Raw genomic sequence first — 19,977 nt, 5'->3', positions numbered from 1 at the left:
TTATGTAAACTATGTTTTGTTAATTATACACTAACACTAATGTGCATGTAAAACATAGGCATTGAGGTCACAAATACAAATATCACAGTCTATTTTTCAAATAAAATAATTGTCCTCACAATTTGAACATTGGAAACATGTTGAAGTAATAAAATAAATGGGCAAGTGTGTACACCTTAACTGTGACAGACAAGTACTTTCCTTTCAGTATTTCAGATGTTCACCATACATGCTCAGCTGGAATGTAGTCTATATTTATTGAATTTAAAATTTTCATTGTATGAAATGCAATCTTTAGTATGGAGCATTCACACAACTCACAAGGTTGCAAGTGAATTTAATTTCTTTCTTCCAACCAAATTTTGTTTGGTGTACCTCAATTAAATGCTTACTATATATATTTTAAAAAAGTTTGTAAAAAGTGTTAAAAATGAAACCAACCACTACCATCTTTGAGGGAACACCCCAGACTGTGCTATATAAATAATGTATAATCATTTCATTTAGCAATTTTAACAATATAATTAAAAACAACTCACTTTGTACTAGAATAACTATATAATTGACCATTTTCTTCTGATTTCCACAACCTGGATACATATTCAGCTTAAATGGTAAAAGTTTTGTTAACATACTTATTGCCATTTTTCAGTTGGTGGAATAAATCTTTTTTCATCTGAAAAATTTACCATTCGAGCAGGAGGAGGAAATGGCTCTGATTTTCAATTAAGAACAGCAAATCCAACCTTCATTATATATTCCCTTCCAGTGACCAGTTGCTGCCTGTAGTGGGCTTACATTACATTTATACTGCACAAGAGATTACCTCATTTTAAATGATAACACAACATCTAAATAGACCTATGTAAGAAGGGATGTCATTTCGTAGTGGGTTCCTCACTTTTTCCTGCTGGGTTTTGCTAGTATTAGGACTGGGTGAATTTCCATTTTAACACTGCTAGAGTGAACATGCTTTTCCTCGAAATATTTACTTTTAAATTGACTTATTTAACTTTCAAGTAGGGCAGTGGGATGTAGGTATACGAAAGGCACCAGTGATGTGCAGGCTATATATGGCCAGGGCGTGAGTTATAGAATCCTGAATTAACCATAGTTTATTTATTTCAGTAGTTTTTTACTTTAAAATGTAATGTTAAAACAGACATTTTCGCCTAGCTATAATTCACTTTAACCTTTGTAATTTTCAGTGAATTTCTAGGTTTTTTAATGTTAAGTAAGATATTATTACCATACCCAACTAGAACATCACTTTAACCTTTGTTTTTTCAGTGCATTTTTTAGGACTTTTAAACGTAAAGTAAACTTTTATTACCATACAGAACTGTGCCAAGCTCCTGCTGTGCACGGCCTTTGCCCATGTTTGGTGTGAGGTTGACTGCAGGGCCAGGCCCATGGTCAACCACAGGTAGCCAGACAATCACCCCAGCCCAAATGGACACCAACCCCTCCCTCTTTTTACACAATTGTTTTCACAATCTCGTCAGACTCCCAGAGGAGGTCAGCAGCCTATGCTGGTTTCTTCAGAACTCCCACAGGATCACAGCACCTGAAAAAGAATCCTTCTATTAAAATTTGACCCCAGGTGGTTCCATTTAGGACCCCCTCCCCCAACTAGGTACAGGGGTTCAGGGTACCCGTACCCTGTCACTTCCTGCCATACTTTCTTTAAAGTTTCAGGACACAGGGACCGAGTCTCCAAGTCCTGTAATGGTGGCCGAACATTTCTCTTCATGTAACGACCAGCCAATCATAGTGCACGCTCCCACAGGAGCAACTCGGTCCTGAAGGAGCAAAATGGCCAACATGGAAAATTCTCAGCCAATCAGATCGCTCTACTATGTGAAGTTGCGAGCCTGCGGGGCTCCCTCAAGAGTCCTGCAAACCAACTACCCAGATATATAAGTTTTGAACCTTTATTTCTCAAAAAAGACATCAAATCATAAAATGCACGCTTTCTGGGTAAAGAACTAGCTCTCTGCCAAATTTGGTGTAATTCCATTTAGCCGTTTGGGCTGTAGTGCTGTTCAAAAATTACAGTGGAAAATGCATGGTGAAATTACGTTTTTGGAACCGCTTTATTTCGGTCCACACTAGCCCAATCCTGTCAACATTTTCAATAAAGGATCTAAGATAGATACATTTGTTTTTTTGGGGGTAAAGTTTCATGAAGATTCGTCGAACTGCACCAAAGTTATTAGCAGATGAAACTTGTAACAAGTGTTCACATGGAACTCATTTGAAAGAAAAATGAAATAGCACAGAACTTTCTTATTCTGCTCCCATCTAGGAGCGTTACCCTTTGGCCCATCAGGGCTGATCAGATTAGAATACTCTCTTCCTTGACGGAACAACCGGTCTCCTGTCTAATGTATCCACAACACCTTTGTTACTAATCCACGTCACTCACACTTTTGTGAGCCATAATTCGAAGTGGTGGAGATGAGACCACTTACAGAGGAACACACAGCTATCCCCAGGTCCATCTTAGTCCTGATGAGACCCTAGTATCTGAATGAAAGGTTGAAACACTGTTGACAAACTAAAAAGACAGACCTGACCTTCTCTCAATTGACACATTGAGAATCTCCTTTGTGTCATGCATTGCATTAAACAGTTTGGATGTCTTTCAGATGAAATAACCAATATAACGCATATGTTGTCCCAATTGATCACTGTTGTTTTTTCTGATTTTGGTTGTTCTTACACATAGGACCTCTCTCCTCTTTTACAATTTTTCTTAAAATGTTCCTGTCACTCACACATTTGCCAATGCTAACACTGTTTAAAGATTTATGATTGAAATAAAAATAGAATCGGATTTAACTACAAGGTCTACTGGCTTTTCTAATTTTTTGAATATTGAATGTTTCATGAAATCTACAACAGAATAAAACGTCTGTCAATAAACAGAAATTCTAATGTAACCATATCTTGAATCTACACAGAAATGTATGTGCTATTTCCTTTTTATTTTAAATAAATTCTATGTGAACGCTTGTTCCAAGTTTTACTTGATGGCCATGTTCACGTGGACATTAGGGTTGCTCTTGTTTTAGTTGCAATATATAAATATGTAGTGTTAGACCTGGCCCTTTTTTGCAGGTTTATACCCAAACTTTTTGCCGTTTGCCTCCTATTTTTCTGACCCTGTTTTTGTTGGCTGTAGGATTCTGAGCACTTTACCTCTGCTGAACAGTGCTAAAGTGCATATGCTCTCTGTGTAAATAGTGAATAAGATTGGTTATCAATGATTAGCATATCTGATTTACTGGTAAGTCACTAGTAAAGTGCACTGAGTGTGCCCGGGCCTGTAAATCAAATGCTACTAATAAAGTTATTAGCAAATCAAGCAGGATTTGTAAAGCGAGGCTAATTACTCATGAGGGCATCCAGGTGCTGGGGTTCTTGCTGCAGCGGCTGAGTTGAACCGCCAAGTCTTGATTCCTTTTCTGAATTCCGTCAGCGAGGGTGAGGTCCAGAGGTGAAGACGGAGGTTGTTCCAGGCCCTGTCCTCGAAGTAGGAGAATGTGCGACCTCTGCTGTTCTTTTAAAGTATGCAAGGAGTGTGAGCGAGGGAGGAAGGAGGAAGGCAGGTGTCTGCAGGGTTGGTGGAAGTTCAGGCAGTGGTTGATGTATGCAGGTCCTTAGTTGTGCAGGGCTTTGCAAGTGTGGATCAGCATCTTGAAGTGGCATCTCTTCTGTATGGGGAGCCAGTGGAGCTTCCGGAGGTGGAGGGTGATGTGGGTCTGCTTGGGAAAGTCGAGGATGAGCTTGGCTGCAACGTTCTGTATGGTCTGTAGTTTCTACAGGAGGTGCAAGGTGATTCCTGCGTAGAGTGTTTTGCCATAGTCTAGCTGGCTGGTGACTAGGGCTTGGGTGATCGGACATCTGGTGTTGACTGGGATCCATCTAAAGATCCTGGGGAGAATGCGAAAATTGAGGAAGAAGACGGAGGAGACTGTGTTGATCTGGTGTTTCATGTTGAGTTTGCTGTCCAGGATTATGCCGATGTCTTGGGCCTGGTCGGTCGCTGTGGGAGAGAGTCTTAGTTCTGAGGGCCACCAGGAGTTGTTTCACCGGGAGTTGTTGTTCCTGAAGATCAGTACCACCGTTTTGCATGTGTTGAGTTTCAGGTAGTAGTGTCTCATCCAATCAGCGACGTTCGTCATACACCTGTGGAAGTTGACCCAGGTGGTGGAGGGCTCTTCTGATAGCGAGAGGATGAGCTGGGTGTTTTCAGCGTAGGAAATTATGTTTAGCCCATGGTTTCTGACGATGTCATCCAGGGGGTCATGTAGGTGTTGAACAGGGTGGGACTGAGGGAAGAGCCTTGTTGGACACCATAGATGATTATCTTGTGTTCGGAGGTGTTGGGAGGAAAGCTGATTCTCTGGGGTCTTCCAGTGAGAAAGGAAGCGATCCACCTGAGGCCGTTTCCTTGAATTTCGATGTGGTGAAGTCTCTTGAGGAGTGTGTAGTGGCATATGGTGTTGAAGGCTGCTGAAAGGTCGAGGAGGTTCAGGGACACTGTTACCTTGGGCCAGGAGTGCTCTGAAGTCATATGTGGCGATGATCAGAGCAGATTCAGTGCTGTGGTTGACGCAGAACCCAGACTTGGAGATGTCAAGGAAGTTGGTGTTCTTCAGGTGTTCTGTGAGTTGGAGGTTGATGGCTTTCTCAAGGACCTAGTCAGGGAAGGTGAGCAGAGAAATGGGATGGAAGTTCTTGACTTTGTTGGGGTCGGCAGATGGTTTCTTGAGGAGGGGCTTGTCCTCAACGTATTTCCATTCCTCAGGGAAGGTGGCTGTGGTGACGGATGTGTTGAAGATAGTGGACAGTATTTTGTTGATTGTCTTGCTCCCGAGGTTGAAAATGTGGTGAGGACAGAGGTCCGTTGGTGCTCCTGAATGGAAGGAGTTCATGTTGGCAATGGTGTTTTGTGTGGTGATCTGGTCCCAGAAGTTTAGCACATGGTCGGGGTTGATCTTTGTAGGAGAATTGCAGCTGAGGTAGTCGGCTGCTGTGGCTCGAAGTTTTTGTAGGTGTCAGAGATCTTGTCATGGAAGGAAGCCACCAGGGTGTCTGAGTTCCTAGGAGGGAGTGATGGTGTTTTCAGGGACTAAGGGTATAACAAACTCCCTGACAATGTTGAGTAGTTCTTTGCTGCAGTTGGCGCTTGCCTTGATGCGAATGGCCAGGGTGATCCTTTTTGTCTTTTTCAGGATGTGGTGGTTTTGGTTGAGGGAAAATGTGTAGGCTAAGTGTTCTATGGTGTTCTTGCTTGTATGCCACCTCCTCTCCAATGGCTTGCAGTTGTGTTTTGTAGTTCTTAGTTCGTGGTCTAGGAGTTGGCTCGATTGGCGGGTCTCGTTGGTTTAGCAGGCTTGATGGGGCAACTCTGTTGGGGCAACTGGTGATCCAGGCAGAGAAGTTTCTGACTGCCTTTTCTAGGTTGGCTGAGGTGTCTAGGTAGTAGGAGTTGAGGGTGTTGGTCGACTGGCCTTCTGATATTTTGCTCCAGCTTCCTTGAGGGGCGCTGTGCTCTTTGTTGATTGTGCTTGCGCTGTGATTGTGAAGTGGATGATGGCATGTTCTGTCCATGTGAGTTTGGTGACATGTCGCTGGTTATGAAGATGGAGTCACGTGTGTGTCATGTGATGTGTGTGGGGTTGGTGACTAGCTGGGTGAGGCTGAGGGTTTTCATGCTCTCGAGGAAGTTGGCAATGTTTGTGTCATCTCCAAGGAAGATGTAGTGCTTGGACTCGATGGCGAGTGGGCCGATGAAATCAGGAATGGCATTGTTGGGGCCAGGCAGTCTAAAGGTGAACGTGCCTCTGATGGTGGTTTTGTCATTGGTGTGGAGTTGGAAGTTGAGATGCTCCATGATGGGGGTGATTTTATCTGTGGTGGTGGTGTAGTGGATGGTTCCCTTATAGATGATGGCGATCCTGCCTCTGTGTTTGTTTATGCATTCTTGGTATGATATCTTGTATCTGGCAGGTGTGGCAAAGGTGATGTCAAGTGCCAATGCTGGGTTGAGCCAGGTTCCGGTGAAGAAGATGACTTCAGAGGTGAGGGAGGAGATGGTGTCCCAGATCTCTGTGGCGTGTTTGCAAAGGGATCATGCACTGAGCAGGAGACAGTGGAGATGTTCTGGGGTGGTTGTGCCTGGTGTGGCATTGGTTACTGGTCACATGGGTGCTCCAGTGCTGTAGGCGAAGAAGCAGTTCCAGCAGGTGAAAGGTACTGCTGTAAACTGTGGGGAAAAGTGGGAGCAGTGGTTGTGGTGCAGAACGGCGTTCAGGACTCAGATGCTGTGTAGCTTTAGGTGGTGGGACATCCAGGGTTCCTAATTCCGAGAGCAGTCCATATGTGGATGATCGTAGATGAGCAAATCAAAAACTCTATTTCCTATGGTGTCTAAGTCCTAACTATAACTACACAGTGGCGATATGACATATATGTACAACCCTGAAATAAGCAGGCTGTATTTTGAGATATTGATTGAGAAGAGCTAAGCAGGCACAAGCCATCTAATGTGTTGCAGAAGATGGATTGGGCTGCCACATATCTGGGAAAATCTATTGCAGCCTAGAATTTCCAAGAAATGATTGTATTATCAAAAGGGTGGTCTGTAAATAAAAACCACAGCTGCTTCTGATGCAGCTATGGGTGCTCCATTTTATAAAATATAAATGGGGCACCGCAGAAGGCACCAAACATCATGTTTACTTGTAAAATGTTCAACGGTTTGCAGCATTTCTGATACTAGCGAGCAAAAGACACAAAAAGATCCATTTGAAATACCTCTCCATGCACATGCCAGATCACAACTCCTTGCTAGAAAGAAAAAAAACCAGCACAAAACAATCAAATAATAATGGGATGCAGAGGATTGACGTGGCACGATACTGCCATGTGCATTTTCCTTTTTTACTATGTCTCCTGCATTGATTGGTGCTCTATTTTCAATAAACCTGTTTTTTTGTTCTTAACTAGACCAGATATAAACGTGCGCTAAGACCAACGTGGTGTGGATGTAAAACTTTACGCACAGAGATCATGTATCTATACTCCCAATAAATGTTCATATCATTGTTTGATACTGCAGAAAACACAATGCTTAGGAAAGTAACAGACTGTTATGCAGTGAATTGAGAATGGCAGCATACACCTTCCTTGATAAAATATTGTTCAATAGCACATTTCGTACTTTGTCTGACAAACTGTCAGGCATGGAACAATGACCTTACACATGTTATGTGCTTACGTGTAGACATTGTGCACTTCCTGGTTAAACAAGTAACTAAAGTTTCAAAACAACATCCAGGTGAGGGAGAGTCAGAGTGGGCATCTTTCAGGACCATTGATGTCTTGGTAGCCCAATAAACAATCACAATACATAGGCCTCACGTACTCCAGTGCTACGAAGTACCTTCCACCACAGTACAGCACCTTTTAAAGTATTTCATTAAACAATGTCTCAATTCCTCATGCTTCCCAATATCTTGGCATGGTTCAAACAAAACAACGCACAGTGAATGAGTTCACAAACCGACGGCAGCATTAGAGGCCGGGTAAGGAAACATCCCAAGGATGGGCTCCATGGGTTGCCTGTTAAGCGCACCTCCAGTCCTGAATCTCACCGTCTCTAAAGGCGCTCCACACTTCACTGTCTTGCACTGAGCACATTCAGAATAGGAGTTGATGGCTTTAATAGGAATACAAACATATGCTGAACTGTTAAGCACAAACTTTCTAAGACTCGATAAATCTGTGAATGTGATCTCAATCAATCGATCAGGGATTTGTGAAGTGCACTACTCACCCGTGAGGGTCTCAAGGCGCTGGGGGGGCGGGGAATATTGGGCAGCTCAGAGTCATATGAAGAGCCAGGTCTTGAGGCTCTTCCTGAAAGCTTGCAGTGTGGGGTTCGTCTGATGCTAAAGGGTAGTTTGTTCCAGGTCTTGGCCGCGATGTGGGAGAAGGGAAGGCTCTTCCTCCGATTCTGGCTCTCAGGATGCGAGGGATTTTGCTCTGAATATATATTTTATTAATAGTCTTTGTATACAAGCAAGTTTGAGCTGGATCATCCCTGGGTGTAAAGAGGAGGTACACACCAAGGAAACGTAGGGAAAGACGTGCACCAAGGGGGTCACGTTGAGCGAATCCTCAAGTAACACATTTAATGTAAATATTTTCTTGCGTGCTTGGGAGCTTTTAAATGAAAAAATATTGTGTATACCTTAGGAGTAAACCTGACAGATGGTGTCATCAATCGGTTTCGCTGTATTATTTCTCGATGGAACCACATGAGTAAGAACATGAAATGTTTGTCTATGAGCGACTCGGGGGCGTGGGACATTTATTTAGCCTTTATTGCCCCTGAGTGGATGGCTGCAGAGGACAGGGTTAATAGTGCAAAGAAAGGGACATTTTTCATTTTTCCTGTCTCAGCCCATTTTTGTTTTATAGAAAAGATTCTTTCAAGAATATGTCCCTCCTCCATAACTAACCCCTTGCACTAATATGACATTCCTTGCAAAAATAATCTCTACACATTCACCAAGTACAAATTACCTTCCTAACCATTCAAGAAAATTAATAATGTACATCTCACTTCAATTCTTCGATTTTACTACATGAGTTTAAGGCATTGCGCATTGATCTCCCCAGTCACATATCAGCCACTTTATCAATGGTCTTTTCATTACACATAAATATGAAAATAATAGCCAGAGGTTTTTAATCTCTCAGGAAAAAGTGTCAATCCTAGTTAACTAGTGAGGAAACACTTCAAGTTTGAGTACCAGAAATCTATCATGGTAGAACTAAAGAGCATTAGGTTTTTTCAGAAACATTATTCAAATATCTGACAACAATTATAGTAGGTGCTGAGGCACAATGAAGTTCCAAACAGAAACAGGACAAAGAGCAGCACCAGGAGGTAGAGTAATGTCTGGAGAGTGAGGTAGAAGAAGGAAATCAGTAGGAATCAGTGCACAGATCCGGTAAAGAAAGAATAAAAAGAAGTACAATTCAAAAGACTGGAGCCTGAAGTGGGATGCTATCAAGAAGAGAGACCACAATTAGTCAGACTGAAAATAGAAAGAAACAGGTATTACAGGTGGACAGGTCTTGCCAGTCAATTGCCATTTGGGTCACCTGATGACAGAATGAAATGTGACATGACTTGCTATTTAATGTGAAACACTTCACACTTCTGCCCCTCTGCTCGCGGAGACGTGCTTTCCCACAGATAGGACCGAGCCAGTCAATGATAAGTAAAATAACCTGACTAGCAAGGAAGGAATTTCAGCTGCCTGACCTGGCACATAACTAATGGAAATCGGACATGTGACTGTTGGACCAAACTGGGACTACGCACCCTGCACACAGTCTTTTTAGTTGATGAGCTACTGTAAGCCAATAATGATGTTTTAATCCAGTACCTGGGATACATTAAATTCCGGATGTCAGGTTATGAATACTAGTGATGGGTGCAAAGATGTATTATGAAGATTAAGGCTATTGTGAAGCCCCTTGTAAATAATGCTAAACAAGTTCCTTCCAAAACTGTGATTGAATCATGGCATAGAGCTAATCAGGCCTTAATGCTCCTTTAAGCAGGTTATCATACTTTCATCTATGTAGGCCTCCCAATAAAGGGATGCGACACTACAGAGCATGCGGCACAAGGTTATGCTTATTGCAAATAATTGAATTCAGCAGTCTGATCTCTGTCATAATGACGAATAAGAAAAGGGCCCTAAATACCGTCAAAAGAGGGTGAAGACTCACATGATATTTGCAGTCTTCTGCAAGTTAACAATGACAGAATCCTTTTGGCTCCTAATGAATTCTGTAGAGCTATGGCGTATTGAACAGAGTGTACTGTAGTGAAGACTGCTTCAGAATGTTGAGTTTGCAGTTACACCCATACGAATAAAGACGTGTATTACTGAGAATAGTGTTTGGTGTAGGCATTAGCAGTTACCCTGGCTTAGAAGAAGCTACAAATGGTGATGAGATAGGGGATAAGTAATCCTATGATTGGCAGTGCTCTCTGGAGTTTGCCATGGTTCAAGTAAACTGCTCATGCGTGCCACGTGTGCAGTTGAAGTGCAGAATCCATGCTGAATACTTATGGAGTCAAAGCGCAGTTCCAGCCGCTGTGAAGCAGTTGAAAACAAAAACATTTACAGAGAATCTATATGTCGTTGGTAAAGAACATGTTGGTCAGGTCATACATAAAGGTACCATGCTACTATGAAGCATAGAGCTACACAAAGTAAGGAATAAGAATGTTGCGATTAAAAGTACTGTCGAGCAGAGATCAACCTGATGTCTAAAGATACAAAGCAATAGTCAAGCACAAGATAATGCAGCACTTCTAATCACAATCAGATGTAAGACAGTCTTCATACCGCAGCACTGGCCATAGCAGCCCAAGGAGAAGTGCCTGGGGTTGTACTTACGGAGCCATTCAGACCTAAAGAGGCAAGCCACCAAATCTGCTGAGGGGGCGTAGTACAACTCCACAGGTGTTTTAAGAGTGAAAGTCAGTAAGGAGTCAGGAATAAAGGCAAGATGTTGCTCCGATGGAGACCAAGCAGAAAATCATATTTCCAGTTATCACCAAGGATGATCCAGAGGCCATTACATCACCGGGACAGAAGAAGTGGCTAAAGACTGTCATGTCCCACCTCATTAAGTTCCACACTGGTCTACAATGCTGTTGCTTTTTTTAAACCACAAGTATCATTCAATACCACCAAAAGGCAAAATATTGGCGATTGATGGACTACATGGATAGAGACATTTGAAGATTTCATTGATGCACCTGAAGAGACTGATAAGTAAAGATTATCAAATACCATAAAATCTTGCTGGCGATGATGTAAAGGAAGCCATAAAGAAAATGCTGTGAACTGATGAAGAAATCACATAAAGCCAGATTAAAAAAGCCTTGAATCTCAAGTTCAATCTAATGCCAAATGCTTACTATGACATATATTTTCAGTCAAGAACAACAGAAAGCTGTCAAAACCATTGATTAATTTTTAGAGACTTGACACATTCAAACACTGTAAGTTCAATGAATTTAATTATGAAGAGGCCATACGTCTCAGGGTCATTGATAGATGCTTGTCCGATTCATTCAGATGGTGAATGCTGAGAAAATCTTTGGGTCTGGAACAAGTGTTGTTGGCTGCTAAAGCTGAGGAGCATGTCACTCGACAAGCTGCTGACGTGGAGGCAAGAGGTGCCTAGAATTAATCAGTCATGAGTGTGAAAAGCAAGTCAAAGCCGAAGATTGAAGGACACAAGGCGATGTCTTCACCTAAAAAGAAGCTATGTTTTAGGTGTGGATTTTCATTTCCACATGCAGACAAATGTCCCGCCATTGCACAGACATGTAAGGGCTGCTGTAAGGAAAACCCTTTTGCGATGCTGTACAAAGCAACGGAAAGAACAAGTGCATCAGGGTGTGCAGACAAAATGGCTGCTGGAATGTTCCAGAAGCAAAGTTTGACGTGCACGCACAGGTCCAGCGGAGATGTTAGGTATGACAAACCGACACTGAATGAAGTTGGTTATCATTTAAATCATTGTTAAACAGTTCATCCATACCAGTATCACATAAAAGTGAGAAATATAGTAGTGTCATGTTGATGTTTACTTCAGCAAAGCTTGCTCATGTTGGACTGCCCGCATGTGAGAAAAATGTCTGTCAAAGAACAGTCGACATTCCAAAGTCATTCAAACATTATTCAAAAATTACACTCAAAGTAAATGGTTGTTTGATATCTTTCATCATTGACCGTGGTGTGTCGATAAACATTATGCCTGAGGAGAAATATAATGAATTGTATCCCTTACCACAACTTATGCTGTTGAAAACCAAAGTGTATACATGGGCTGCATCAACACCTATGAAAAGTCAAGGTTCATTTGCAGCGATAATGAACCACAAGAACACGATGGGGCAAGCACCCATCCATGTGCTTCAAGGGACAGCGTCCAGTGCCTGTCTACGCAGGGAGGACCTGGCTTGGCAGTTCAGGCTGGACTGTTCCCATGAGGAGCAGAGTCAAGACTGATTTGCATATGGCTGGGTCCAAACTGGGGTGGCATACTAAGCAAAAGAACAATGGATTAAAACCAGATCTCTCGACTGGGGGTGAGTGTTTGAAAAGTTTCTGCACACCGTCCATCATCTTGTTCTCCATCATCTATGTTCGTCCTAAGTGGCTAAGAGTATTCTCAGATGTGGATCCCTTGCTCGTTGTGCCACTGAATTCAAGCTAGCATGGCTGATAAAGGGTGATACCCCGAAACCTATTGCCAGGATGCTTGGGTCCGGTCCAGGAAGGAACTAGCCTGGCAATTCGGGCTGGACTGTTCACATGAGTAGCAGGGTCAAGGCCGATTTGCATATGGCTGGGTACAAACTAGGGTAGCAGAGTGAGCAAGAGAACGAAGAATCAAACCCAAATCTTGACTGAGGGGGAGTGGTTGAAAAGTTTAAACACTCTATCCATTATCTTGTTGTATATACTTTAAGAAAGGTGGCATTTTTCTGCCCTTAGCCCTTTTGTGCCTATAGGCTGGCTTGGGTCACATGACTGGGTGTAACTGACAGACTTGGTGAATTCCACCCAGACAGTCATTAGGTGTGCCTGAGTGGGCCATCTACTGGCAGGATGAAGGGGCGGAGCACAGCCCCTCTTACACCTGACGAGCCTGTGCTCTGCCTTCACACAAAGGACCAAACAACCCTGCATTGTCACTTCAGCCAGCTTGGAGCCAGCGCAGGGGAGGCAAGAAATTTCATGCACTTCAAAGCCACTGTCTAGAAGCTTCTTTCAGTCCCAGGGCATCAGGTTATAAAAAATGGACCGCAGACACTAACTCTTTAGAGCACTTCTGGACCAGTGGATACTCTGCCAGGAAGAAGGACTACTGCGCTGCCGCAAAGACTGCCACTCTGCTGCAATGCTGCTCTAAAGCAACTTCTGCCCTGGGGTGCTAACCTGCTGTCTACTGCCCTCTTGCCTGGGGAAGAAGAACTGGACATGAAACTTCATCTTGAACCCAGACCACAAAGTGACTCAAAGGGCTAGTCTCTGGCCTCCTGATCTGATCCTCAAGGACATAAAAGGCTCCACAACCAGCTCCCTCCACAACCAGCTCCTTAACCCAGATGCAGCGAGTTTCTGATCCCTAATTGGTGCCTCTCATGTCCTGGACCCTTGGTGTGGCTCACAGGCTCTTGAAATCAAGCATTTGGGCTGTTCACGGCAACACACAGGCCCATTCGCATCGAACACCGTGCCACCCGCACTGATAGTCAGCGCGAGCTGCTATTAGCCCATCTCTTCACACAGCAAGTATCAAACGCCTACGGTGGACTGCCCATCCGCGACGCCCGGCCTGCTCTTCGCGTCATGGTGACCACCGTCCACGATGCTATCCTTGCTCCCTGCAACCCTCTCCAATGCGAACAGGAATCTCGGCACAACACTTGAGAAGGTAAAACTTCAGCTGGATTAATCTGGGACTGTATCCAAACCGTGCTCCCTCAAAGTAAGCCTGAATAGCCGTGGCTGGCGCTCTGCTTTTAAGCGCTATTTTACAGTTTATTATTTAAAACTTCATAACTCCAGTTCTACTGAGTGGACGTTTGTCATTTTGGTGTGGTTTTATTTATTAGACTCAAATCTATTTTTCTAACCCGGTGTGGGATCTTTTTTGTGTGGTGTTCTCACTATTTTACTGTTGTAAGTGTTGCACAGATACTTTACACATTGCCTCTAAGTTAAGCCTGACTGCTCTATGCCAGTCTATCAGGGGGTTGAGCACAGGTTAATTTGGGATTTGCTAGTGCCTTTTGGTTGCTGCTTGACCAGGGTTTACACCCCAATCAACAAGTAACACCATTTCTAATACTGTGTTTTAAGGGCCATACAGAAACTTTAAGTAAGCAAACAAATGCTTTTTGCTAGAAAACCAGTTGAAATCTATGTAGTTCAAATATTTCTTAGGGTGTCTAGAAACAGTCCCAACAATTTCAGAAGCAGCATGACTGGCAGGAGTCTGCAAAATATCAAGGAAGGATTGCTGGATTGTTTTGCTCAACGCACAGATGGCATAGAGATTAATGCTTGCAGTCTGAACATTTCCTACATGCATCCTTAGCTTCCTAAATATGATGCAGTTCATTCTGATTAAGTAAAGTGAAGGCCTTTACCAGTTCTAATGCACAAGGAACCGATGTAATCTTAGTAATATAAAGATGCATCCGCAAACAGAACGCATAAGAGCAGAAAAAAGGGCTGTGTTGTAATGATGTATGCTCGGTGTTACTGAAAGAGATATCAGCAGTAGGAAGTAAGAAGATTCAATTAGACTGATAGGGATTGATTCATCACAAATATTGTCTTAGAGGGTGATTTACATGCTGTTTGATCTTTTGTGTGGGAACAGTATTCAGAAGGAAATGAAGACTATATTTGCAGTAATTTAGAGAGTTCCAGGCAATGCTTTTATAGAAACAGAGGTGGTGTGTGAGTAGAACACGTCCCAGGATGAATGTACAAGGAAAGATATGTTTAATGCACAGGCATTTCCTTCCTTGAAAGATGGGATACTAAGGAGCATACACCATCTACGTAAATAGACAAATAATTATATAGGCTGGTGAATGATTCAGATGTTGTCAACAAATATTAGGTGCCAAGTAAAATAAAGTTTTTATTATGCCTACAATAATGGTGTTGATAAACCTTTAGTTATTCTGATCAGGAACCGACCATGAAAGTGTATTTGTGCTCATCAGGGTTCCACTTCCAACCCAACAAAAGAGTAGTGAATGTTGATGTTGGAGTTACTTACCCTATTTGTGACCTAATGTATGACGATTTGATGTATCTTTTGATTTCTAAACAGAGGAGATTGTTAGATTGGGTGGGATTCTAAATTTTAAATTGTGATCATCCTAGAATACACATCCTCCAACTCCTACCAAAAATCAACATGAATACTGGCAATCACCTGTGGTGACGAATTGACACAGCCATTGGGAGCCTGCCTGAAAATATCTCAAGGTATATAGATTTCTTCTTGAGGCCATATGTTTACTCTTTGCTTACCTATGTACAGGATATGAGAGATTTTCTCTTCAACATAGAAGGTATACATTGGGAAAAGGAATATATATTAGTAACAGCTGATGTGGAGAGTGTGTACACAAGAATTATACATACATGCCTGTCGGATCTTCATCATGTCTATTTCATGGTGAAATGTTACTGAATATGTGAATGCTTTGCCTGTATAATGATGTGTTTCTGTTCAACTCCATCACTATAAGCTACTTAAGGGGACTGTGATGGGGACCTGCTTTCCCGACTCCACCCCCCAGTTATACTAGTCTCTTCATGGAACTGGTGGGAGAAGCAGGTCATCAGCATTACACCAGGGTATAAACACATCATACTCTGGATCAGATTTATTGATTATGTGTTCACCATTTGGAGTACATCTGACAGTGATGCATAGGAATGTATTGACTTAATCAGAATTATTTGAATGTATATTTCACCAGTGGCATCATAAACCACCAGGTAGAATTTCTGAACACTAGCATTAGTCAGTGGATATACACTAATCTGTCCAGAAAAAGAAACTGCTGGCAACAGTCTTTTACATGCACGCTGTAGCAAAAAACTGGGGTTGACCCGATAACGCTAAGAAGTCTAAAAATCTTTCAATCAGTTTTACATACATGTAGCAGTCTTCCAAAGAATGTATTACAGAGTATACCCATGGGGAACGGTTAAGGGCCATGAGGAACTGCCGCACGGAGGGGCATTTCTTGTCTAACAGGAACTAATGTTCCTGAGGTTTAAAGAATGGCATTACTAAGATTGAGGACTGCAATGAGACATGTACAGACCATCAAGAGAGAGGATCTCCTGTGTAGTGCTAAAATTCAGAGAAGACAGGCGGGGATAGTGCCATTAGATTCCTTACCAGTTCAAAGATCTGACCCCATGATCAGTAGAACTATCACTGACCTTCCCAAGGTTGCATTTAGAAAGATGAATGTCTGAGTGATAGACTTAGTAGAAACTAAGTTAAATCTTTATAAGAGATAAACCAGATAGGTATACATCATTTTTACACCTGCCAAAGATGTAACACATGTAAATTCAGTAAAAATGTCCTGAAATATCAGGTGCCTTTTTGTCAAGGTCAAGCTGCGCTGAAACACATCTGGAATTTGGATAGTTACACTATATCCTGCACTGGTAATAAATGAATTGATCTTTTAAAAGCGTGGTAGGCAGAGTAAACAGAAGTCTAAATCGGATGCTACACTTATACAGACTTCTCTCGAATTATGTTTGCCAATTTAAAAATAAAGGAATACTCAAATTACTCAAAACCCATACATTCCCTCATATTTGTCACCCTCTGGTTTCATGCCTGCATTAACATCTCAATGCTCAATTACTTTAGCCTGCTCTTTAGAAAAGGCTTTAAATTCTACTGCCCTAGTTCAACAAAATGTCACTTAGAAGTGCCTCACTTGTTAGTGCTCTAGTCATTCATTAGATCTCTGCGGTGAGGCTGTGGTTGATTACCAGGGAGTTAAAAGACTGACTGGTATTGGAGGTATGTGGTCCTCTCTGCATTTCACAATGTTTTAAAGAATTGGGTGAGGAAGATATTAGAGAACTGATAGCAAATGTATCCTCATTTTAGCTTTTTCAGAGCTCTAAGCATAATTTCTATGACAAAAAGAAACCTCTGGTTGTGTTCATTTTGAAAGGAAATGCTTTAGGTTTTACAGCTTTGAATCCATCAAGATAACTTCAGGTGTGCCACACTTTTGACATACATACAGAATGTTAGCGTTCAAGTTGTTTATTAGAACACTGTGGGAAGCTGCAGTAGAACAGTTGGGAGGTAACTTAAGGACTGCTGCTGGTGCTTAAAGTTGAAAGTACATGCTTCAATCTGCACGTCAAAATCTTTTACTAACATGGATGAGAAGGATATTTTAGAGCTCAGAAAATGTGTCTTCAATTTAGCTTTGTAGAGCACTAACCATACTTTCTTTGACAGCCACCTCGTTTTGTTCATTTCAAAGGGGAAATTTTGTATGGCTTTGTTTCCATCACAATGATGTTCAGGTGTGCCACAATCTTGTTAGTTCCATTGGTGTTCAATAGTGCACTGTGGTTAAGCTGCAGTGGAAGATGGGAATCAACTGTCAGACTGCTGCTGATGAAAGTACACGTTTTACTTAGAATATCAAACTTTATTCTCACATGGCTGAGGAGGATAGTTTGAACTTCTAGACAATGTGCTCTCTTTATATTTTCTGGAGCACCTTTTATGACTTTTATAAGAAAATCATGAGAGAAAACCATTTTCATCAAATCCCAGTAGTTGGGCAGCATTTTTCAGGTGGTAAGTCACAAGAGAATGCACTATAATTTATAAAATGAGTATAATGCCACCATCAAATGATTTGTGACTAAAATCAGATATCACCCTTTATATGTGCTCTTTTTTGTGACCCTCAAAACCTGGCATTCACTAGACTGTATTTCAATGGGAAGTATGACCCCAAGTCCTATAATGGCTGCCACAACATATTGTTCATGTTGTAGCAAGCCCTCCAAGGACCGTGTCAGTGGCTTGATGGAGCAACAGTTTAAGTAAAAATAAAAGTATCTACTTAACACACTGCTTATTCCTGGCAGTGAAAGCTAGCTCCCAGTGCTGTGTAGGACTTCACTTACCAGTGTTTTTATCCTGCCAACGTTCAGATAAGTATTCATACTTGCAATGCAGTTATAGGTAATATATTTTTTGTGAAAGTCCTAAAGGTATCAAGGCGTGAGTGTGCATTTTTCATAAAAATACTTTTGGGAGCATGCTATTTTCCACTTGTTATAAAAAGTATCGACATATGTCGACAGGGATCAATCAGAACGAACATGAAAAAAAAATCCATAAGACCATGAGCCTTATTCATAAATAATATACAGCAATCAAAGATATGCCTATTGGCGACCAAGACTTAAGTAGTACCTGGATATATGTGGTAACATATAGTGTACCTATGAATCAATGTGAGTGGTGGAAGAGGAGTATATTTGTAGAGCTTTAGTTTTTATTATACGCACTTACACATCTCAATCTTTAAATTTCCTTTTGAAAAGCATATGACCCTTAATATTTACTGATCCCCAAGACAGATTTTTAAGAGGACAAAAAATGTCGTTAAAAAAAGAAGAAGCATTCATCTTGACAACTCTTGAGAAAAAAAAAGAGAATTAACATCACAATAATTTGAATTACAACAAATAAATGGTTTATATTCAGACTGTGCTCCTACCTTGCCTGGGGTATTCATCTGCCTCTCTGTGAACCAGATCCTTCACCCTGTTTCCGTAAAGTAGTCTTGAGGAATCATGATCAAAAGCCTTCAGTGTTTCACTAGAGCTGTAGGACTTTTGAGTGGGCACCCTGCACTCATCATTGTCCACTGAAGAGTTTGTGTAGCGTCGCTCCTTGTCTCGCCGGCTCTTTGTAAGCGAGCAATAAGGCCTTCGTTCTTTCACATCCATTCTTCATTCATTCTGTGCGGGCATCAGTTCAGCTTACTTAAACGGCGTGTTCACATTCGAGGGAATCTGCAGGAAGATGCAGAAAAAGATAAATAATCAGGTCAAACTTAGGAAATAATTAAAATGGTTTATTTGATCATTATTATTTATTTACTTCAGTCCTTCCTATCAGTCAGGTTGCCTCTCTTCCACTTTGGAAAGCCATGCATATACTCGAATAAACAATTGCTGGGTAGAACAGGTGGTTGCAAACTACATATGAAATCAATGTTGCTAAAATAATAGGAATTGTGCTATCAAACACATTGGAAACAGAGGCTGGCATCCGGTGTGCTACTGTTCAGACCAGAGGATGTTGGTAATGGCTGTGGAAGAGAAGGTTGCTGATCAGAGGGTGCACGTGGATCGGATGCTATTAGCAGGCTTCTGGCCATCATCTGGTGTGTGAGTCCTCTACTTTGGTACCCATGATGGTGAGGTCCAGAAAGACATTAGAAGCCCTCGTTTGCAGAGGAAGTGAATGATGAGGGCGCCCCGGGACTCTGACAAGTCCCCATGGGCCAGTCCCTAACTAATAAAATGATGAATTCGTGCACCACAAAACTTGATGCTGGAGTAAACATTACTGCCTAAGCTGCTGCCAGAAAAAGCACAGCCAGCCAGCACATGAATAAATATCAAAATAGAGAGAAAAATATCCTTCCCTAATCCTCGATCAATGAAACTAACCAGTCATTTTTCAAAAAAATCAGTACAACATTATTTTGATGACATTTATTCTGTCAGTGTTGGCATCCTCATTTCTCATCACAGACAAAAAATAATGGCACTGCAGACCCATTGTGTAAAGGTTAAACACTTCCCTCCCTGGCCTCCTCCCTCCCAAGGAATATTTCGGAAGGCACCGCTGAGTGATGGCACCAGTCACCTGTGCCGGCGCCTCGAGGGACGCAGGAGATGCCGCAGTATTCATACTGCAAAAAGGAATATCCAAACCTTTCTTTTGCTCTTTCTACAATCATCCCGGGCCGTTATGGAAGAACTCCTCAAAGTTTTTTAATCTTTCTTTTCACAACAGTTCTGAATAGAACTAACTTGCTTATCTCCCTTTATAGGCAGCCACGATCTTTTGATTTTGCTAAAACTGAATGCAAACTAAGTGTAGTTAAAGGTGCCTTCGCCAGCCCTCTTCCTCCAATTGTATGCCTTTCACATTCTCATTTGCTCACTGCAGCATGCATACAGCAAGGGGCAATAGACCCGCCCACTTCTGCCATTGGATAACTTCATGTGACTGATGGCATTC

At 42.0% G+C, this 19,977-nt stretch overlaps 1 protein-coding gene across 5 annotated transcripts in view; it reads right to left on the bottom strand.

The window, feature by feature from the left end:
- The window catches only part of TENM3 (teneurin transmembrane protein 3), a 1,236,182-nt gene that overhangs the window by 729,524 nt on the left and 486,681 nt on the right, over window positions 1-19,977 (bottom strand). For all 5 annotated transcript variants that reach the window (XM_085641875.1, XM_085641876.1, XM_085641877.1 and 2 more), the window contains exon 4: window positions 18,440-18,737. In XM_085641875.1, the coding sequence (XP_085498001.1) occupies window positions 18,440-18,671 (232 nt within the window). In that variant the 5' untranslated portion in view covers window positions 18,672-18,737. The remainder of the gene's footprint in view (window positions 1-18,439; window positions 18,738-19,977) is intronic.

The sequence above is a fragment of the Triturus cristatus genome, chromosome 2_2 (assembly GCF_964204655.1).
Source record: "Triturus cristatus chromosome 2_2, aTriCri1.1, whole genome shotgun sequence".
Classification (NCBI taxonomy): Eukaryota; Metazoa; Chordata; class Amphibia; order Caudata; family Salamandridae; genus Triturus; species Triturus cristatus.
This window is presented reverse-complemented; position numbering and strand designations above follow the sequence as displayed.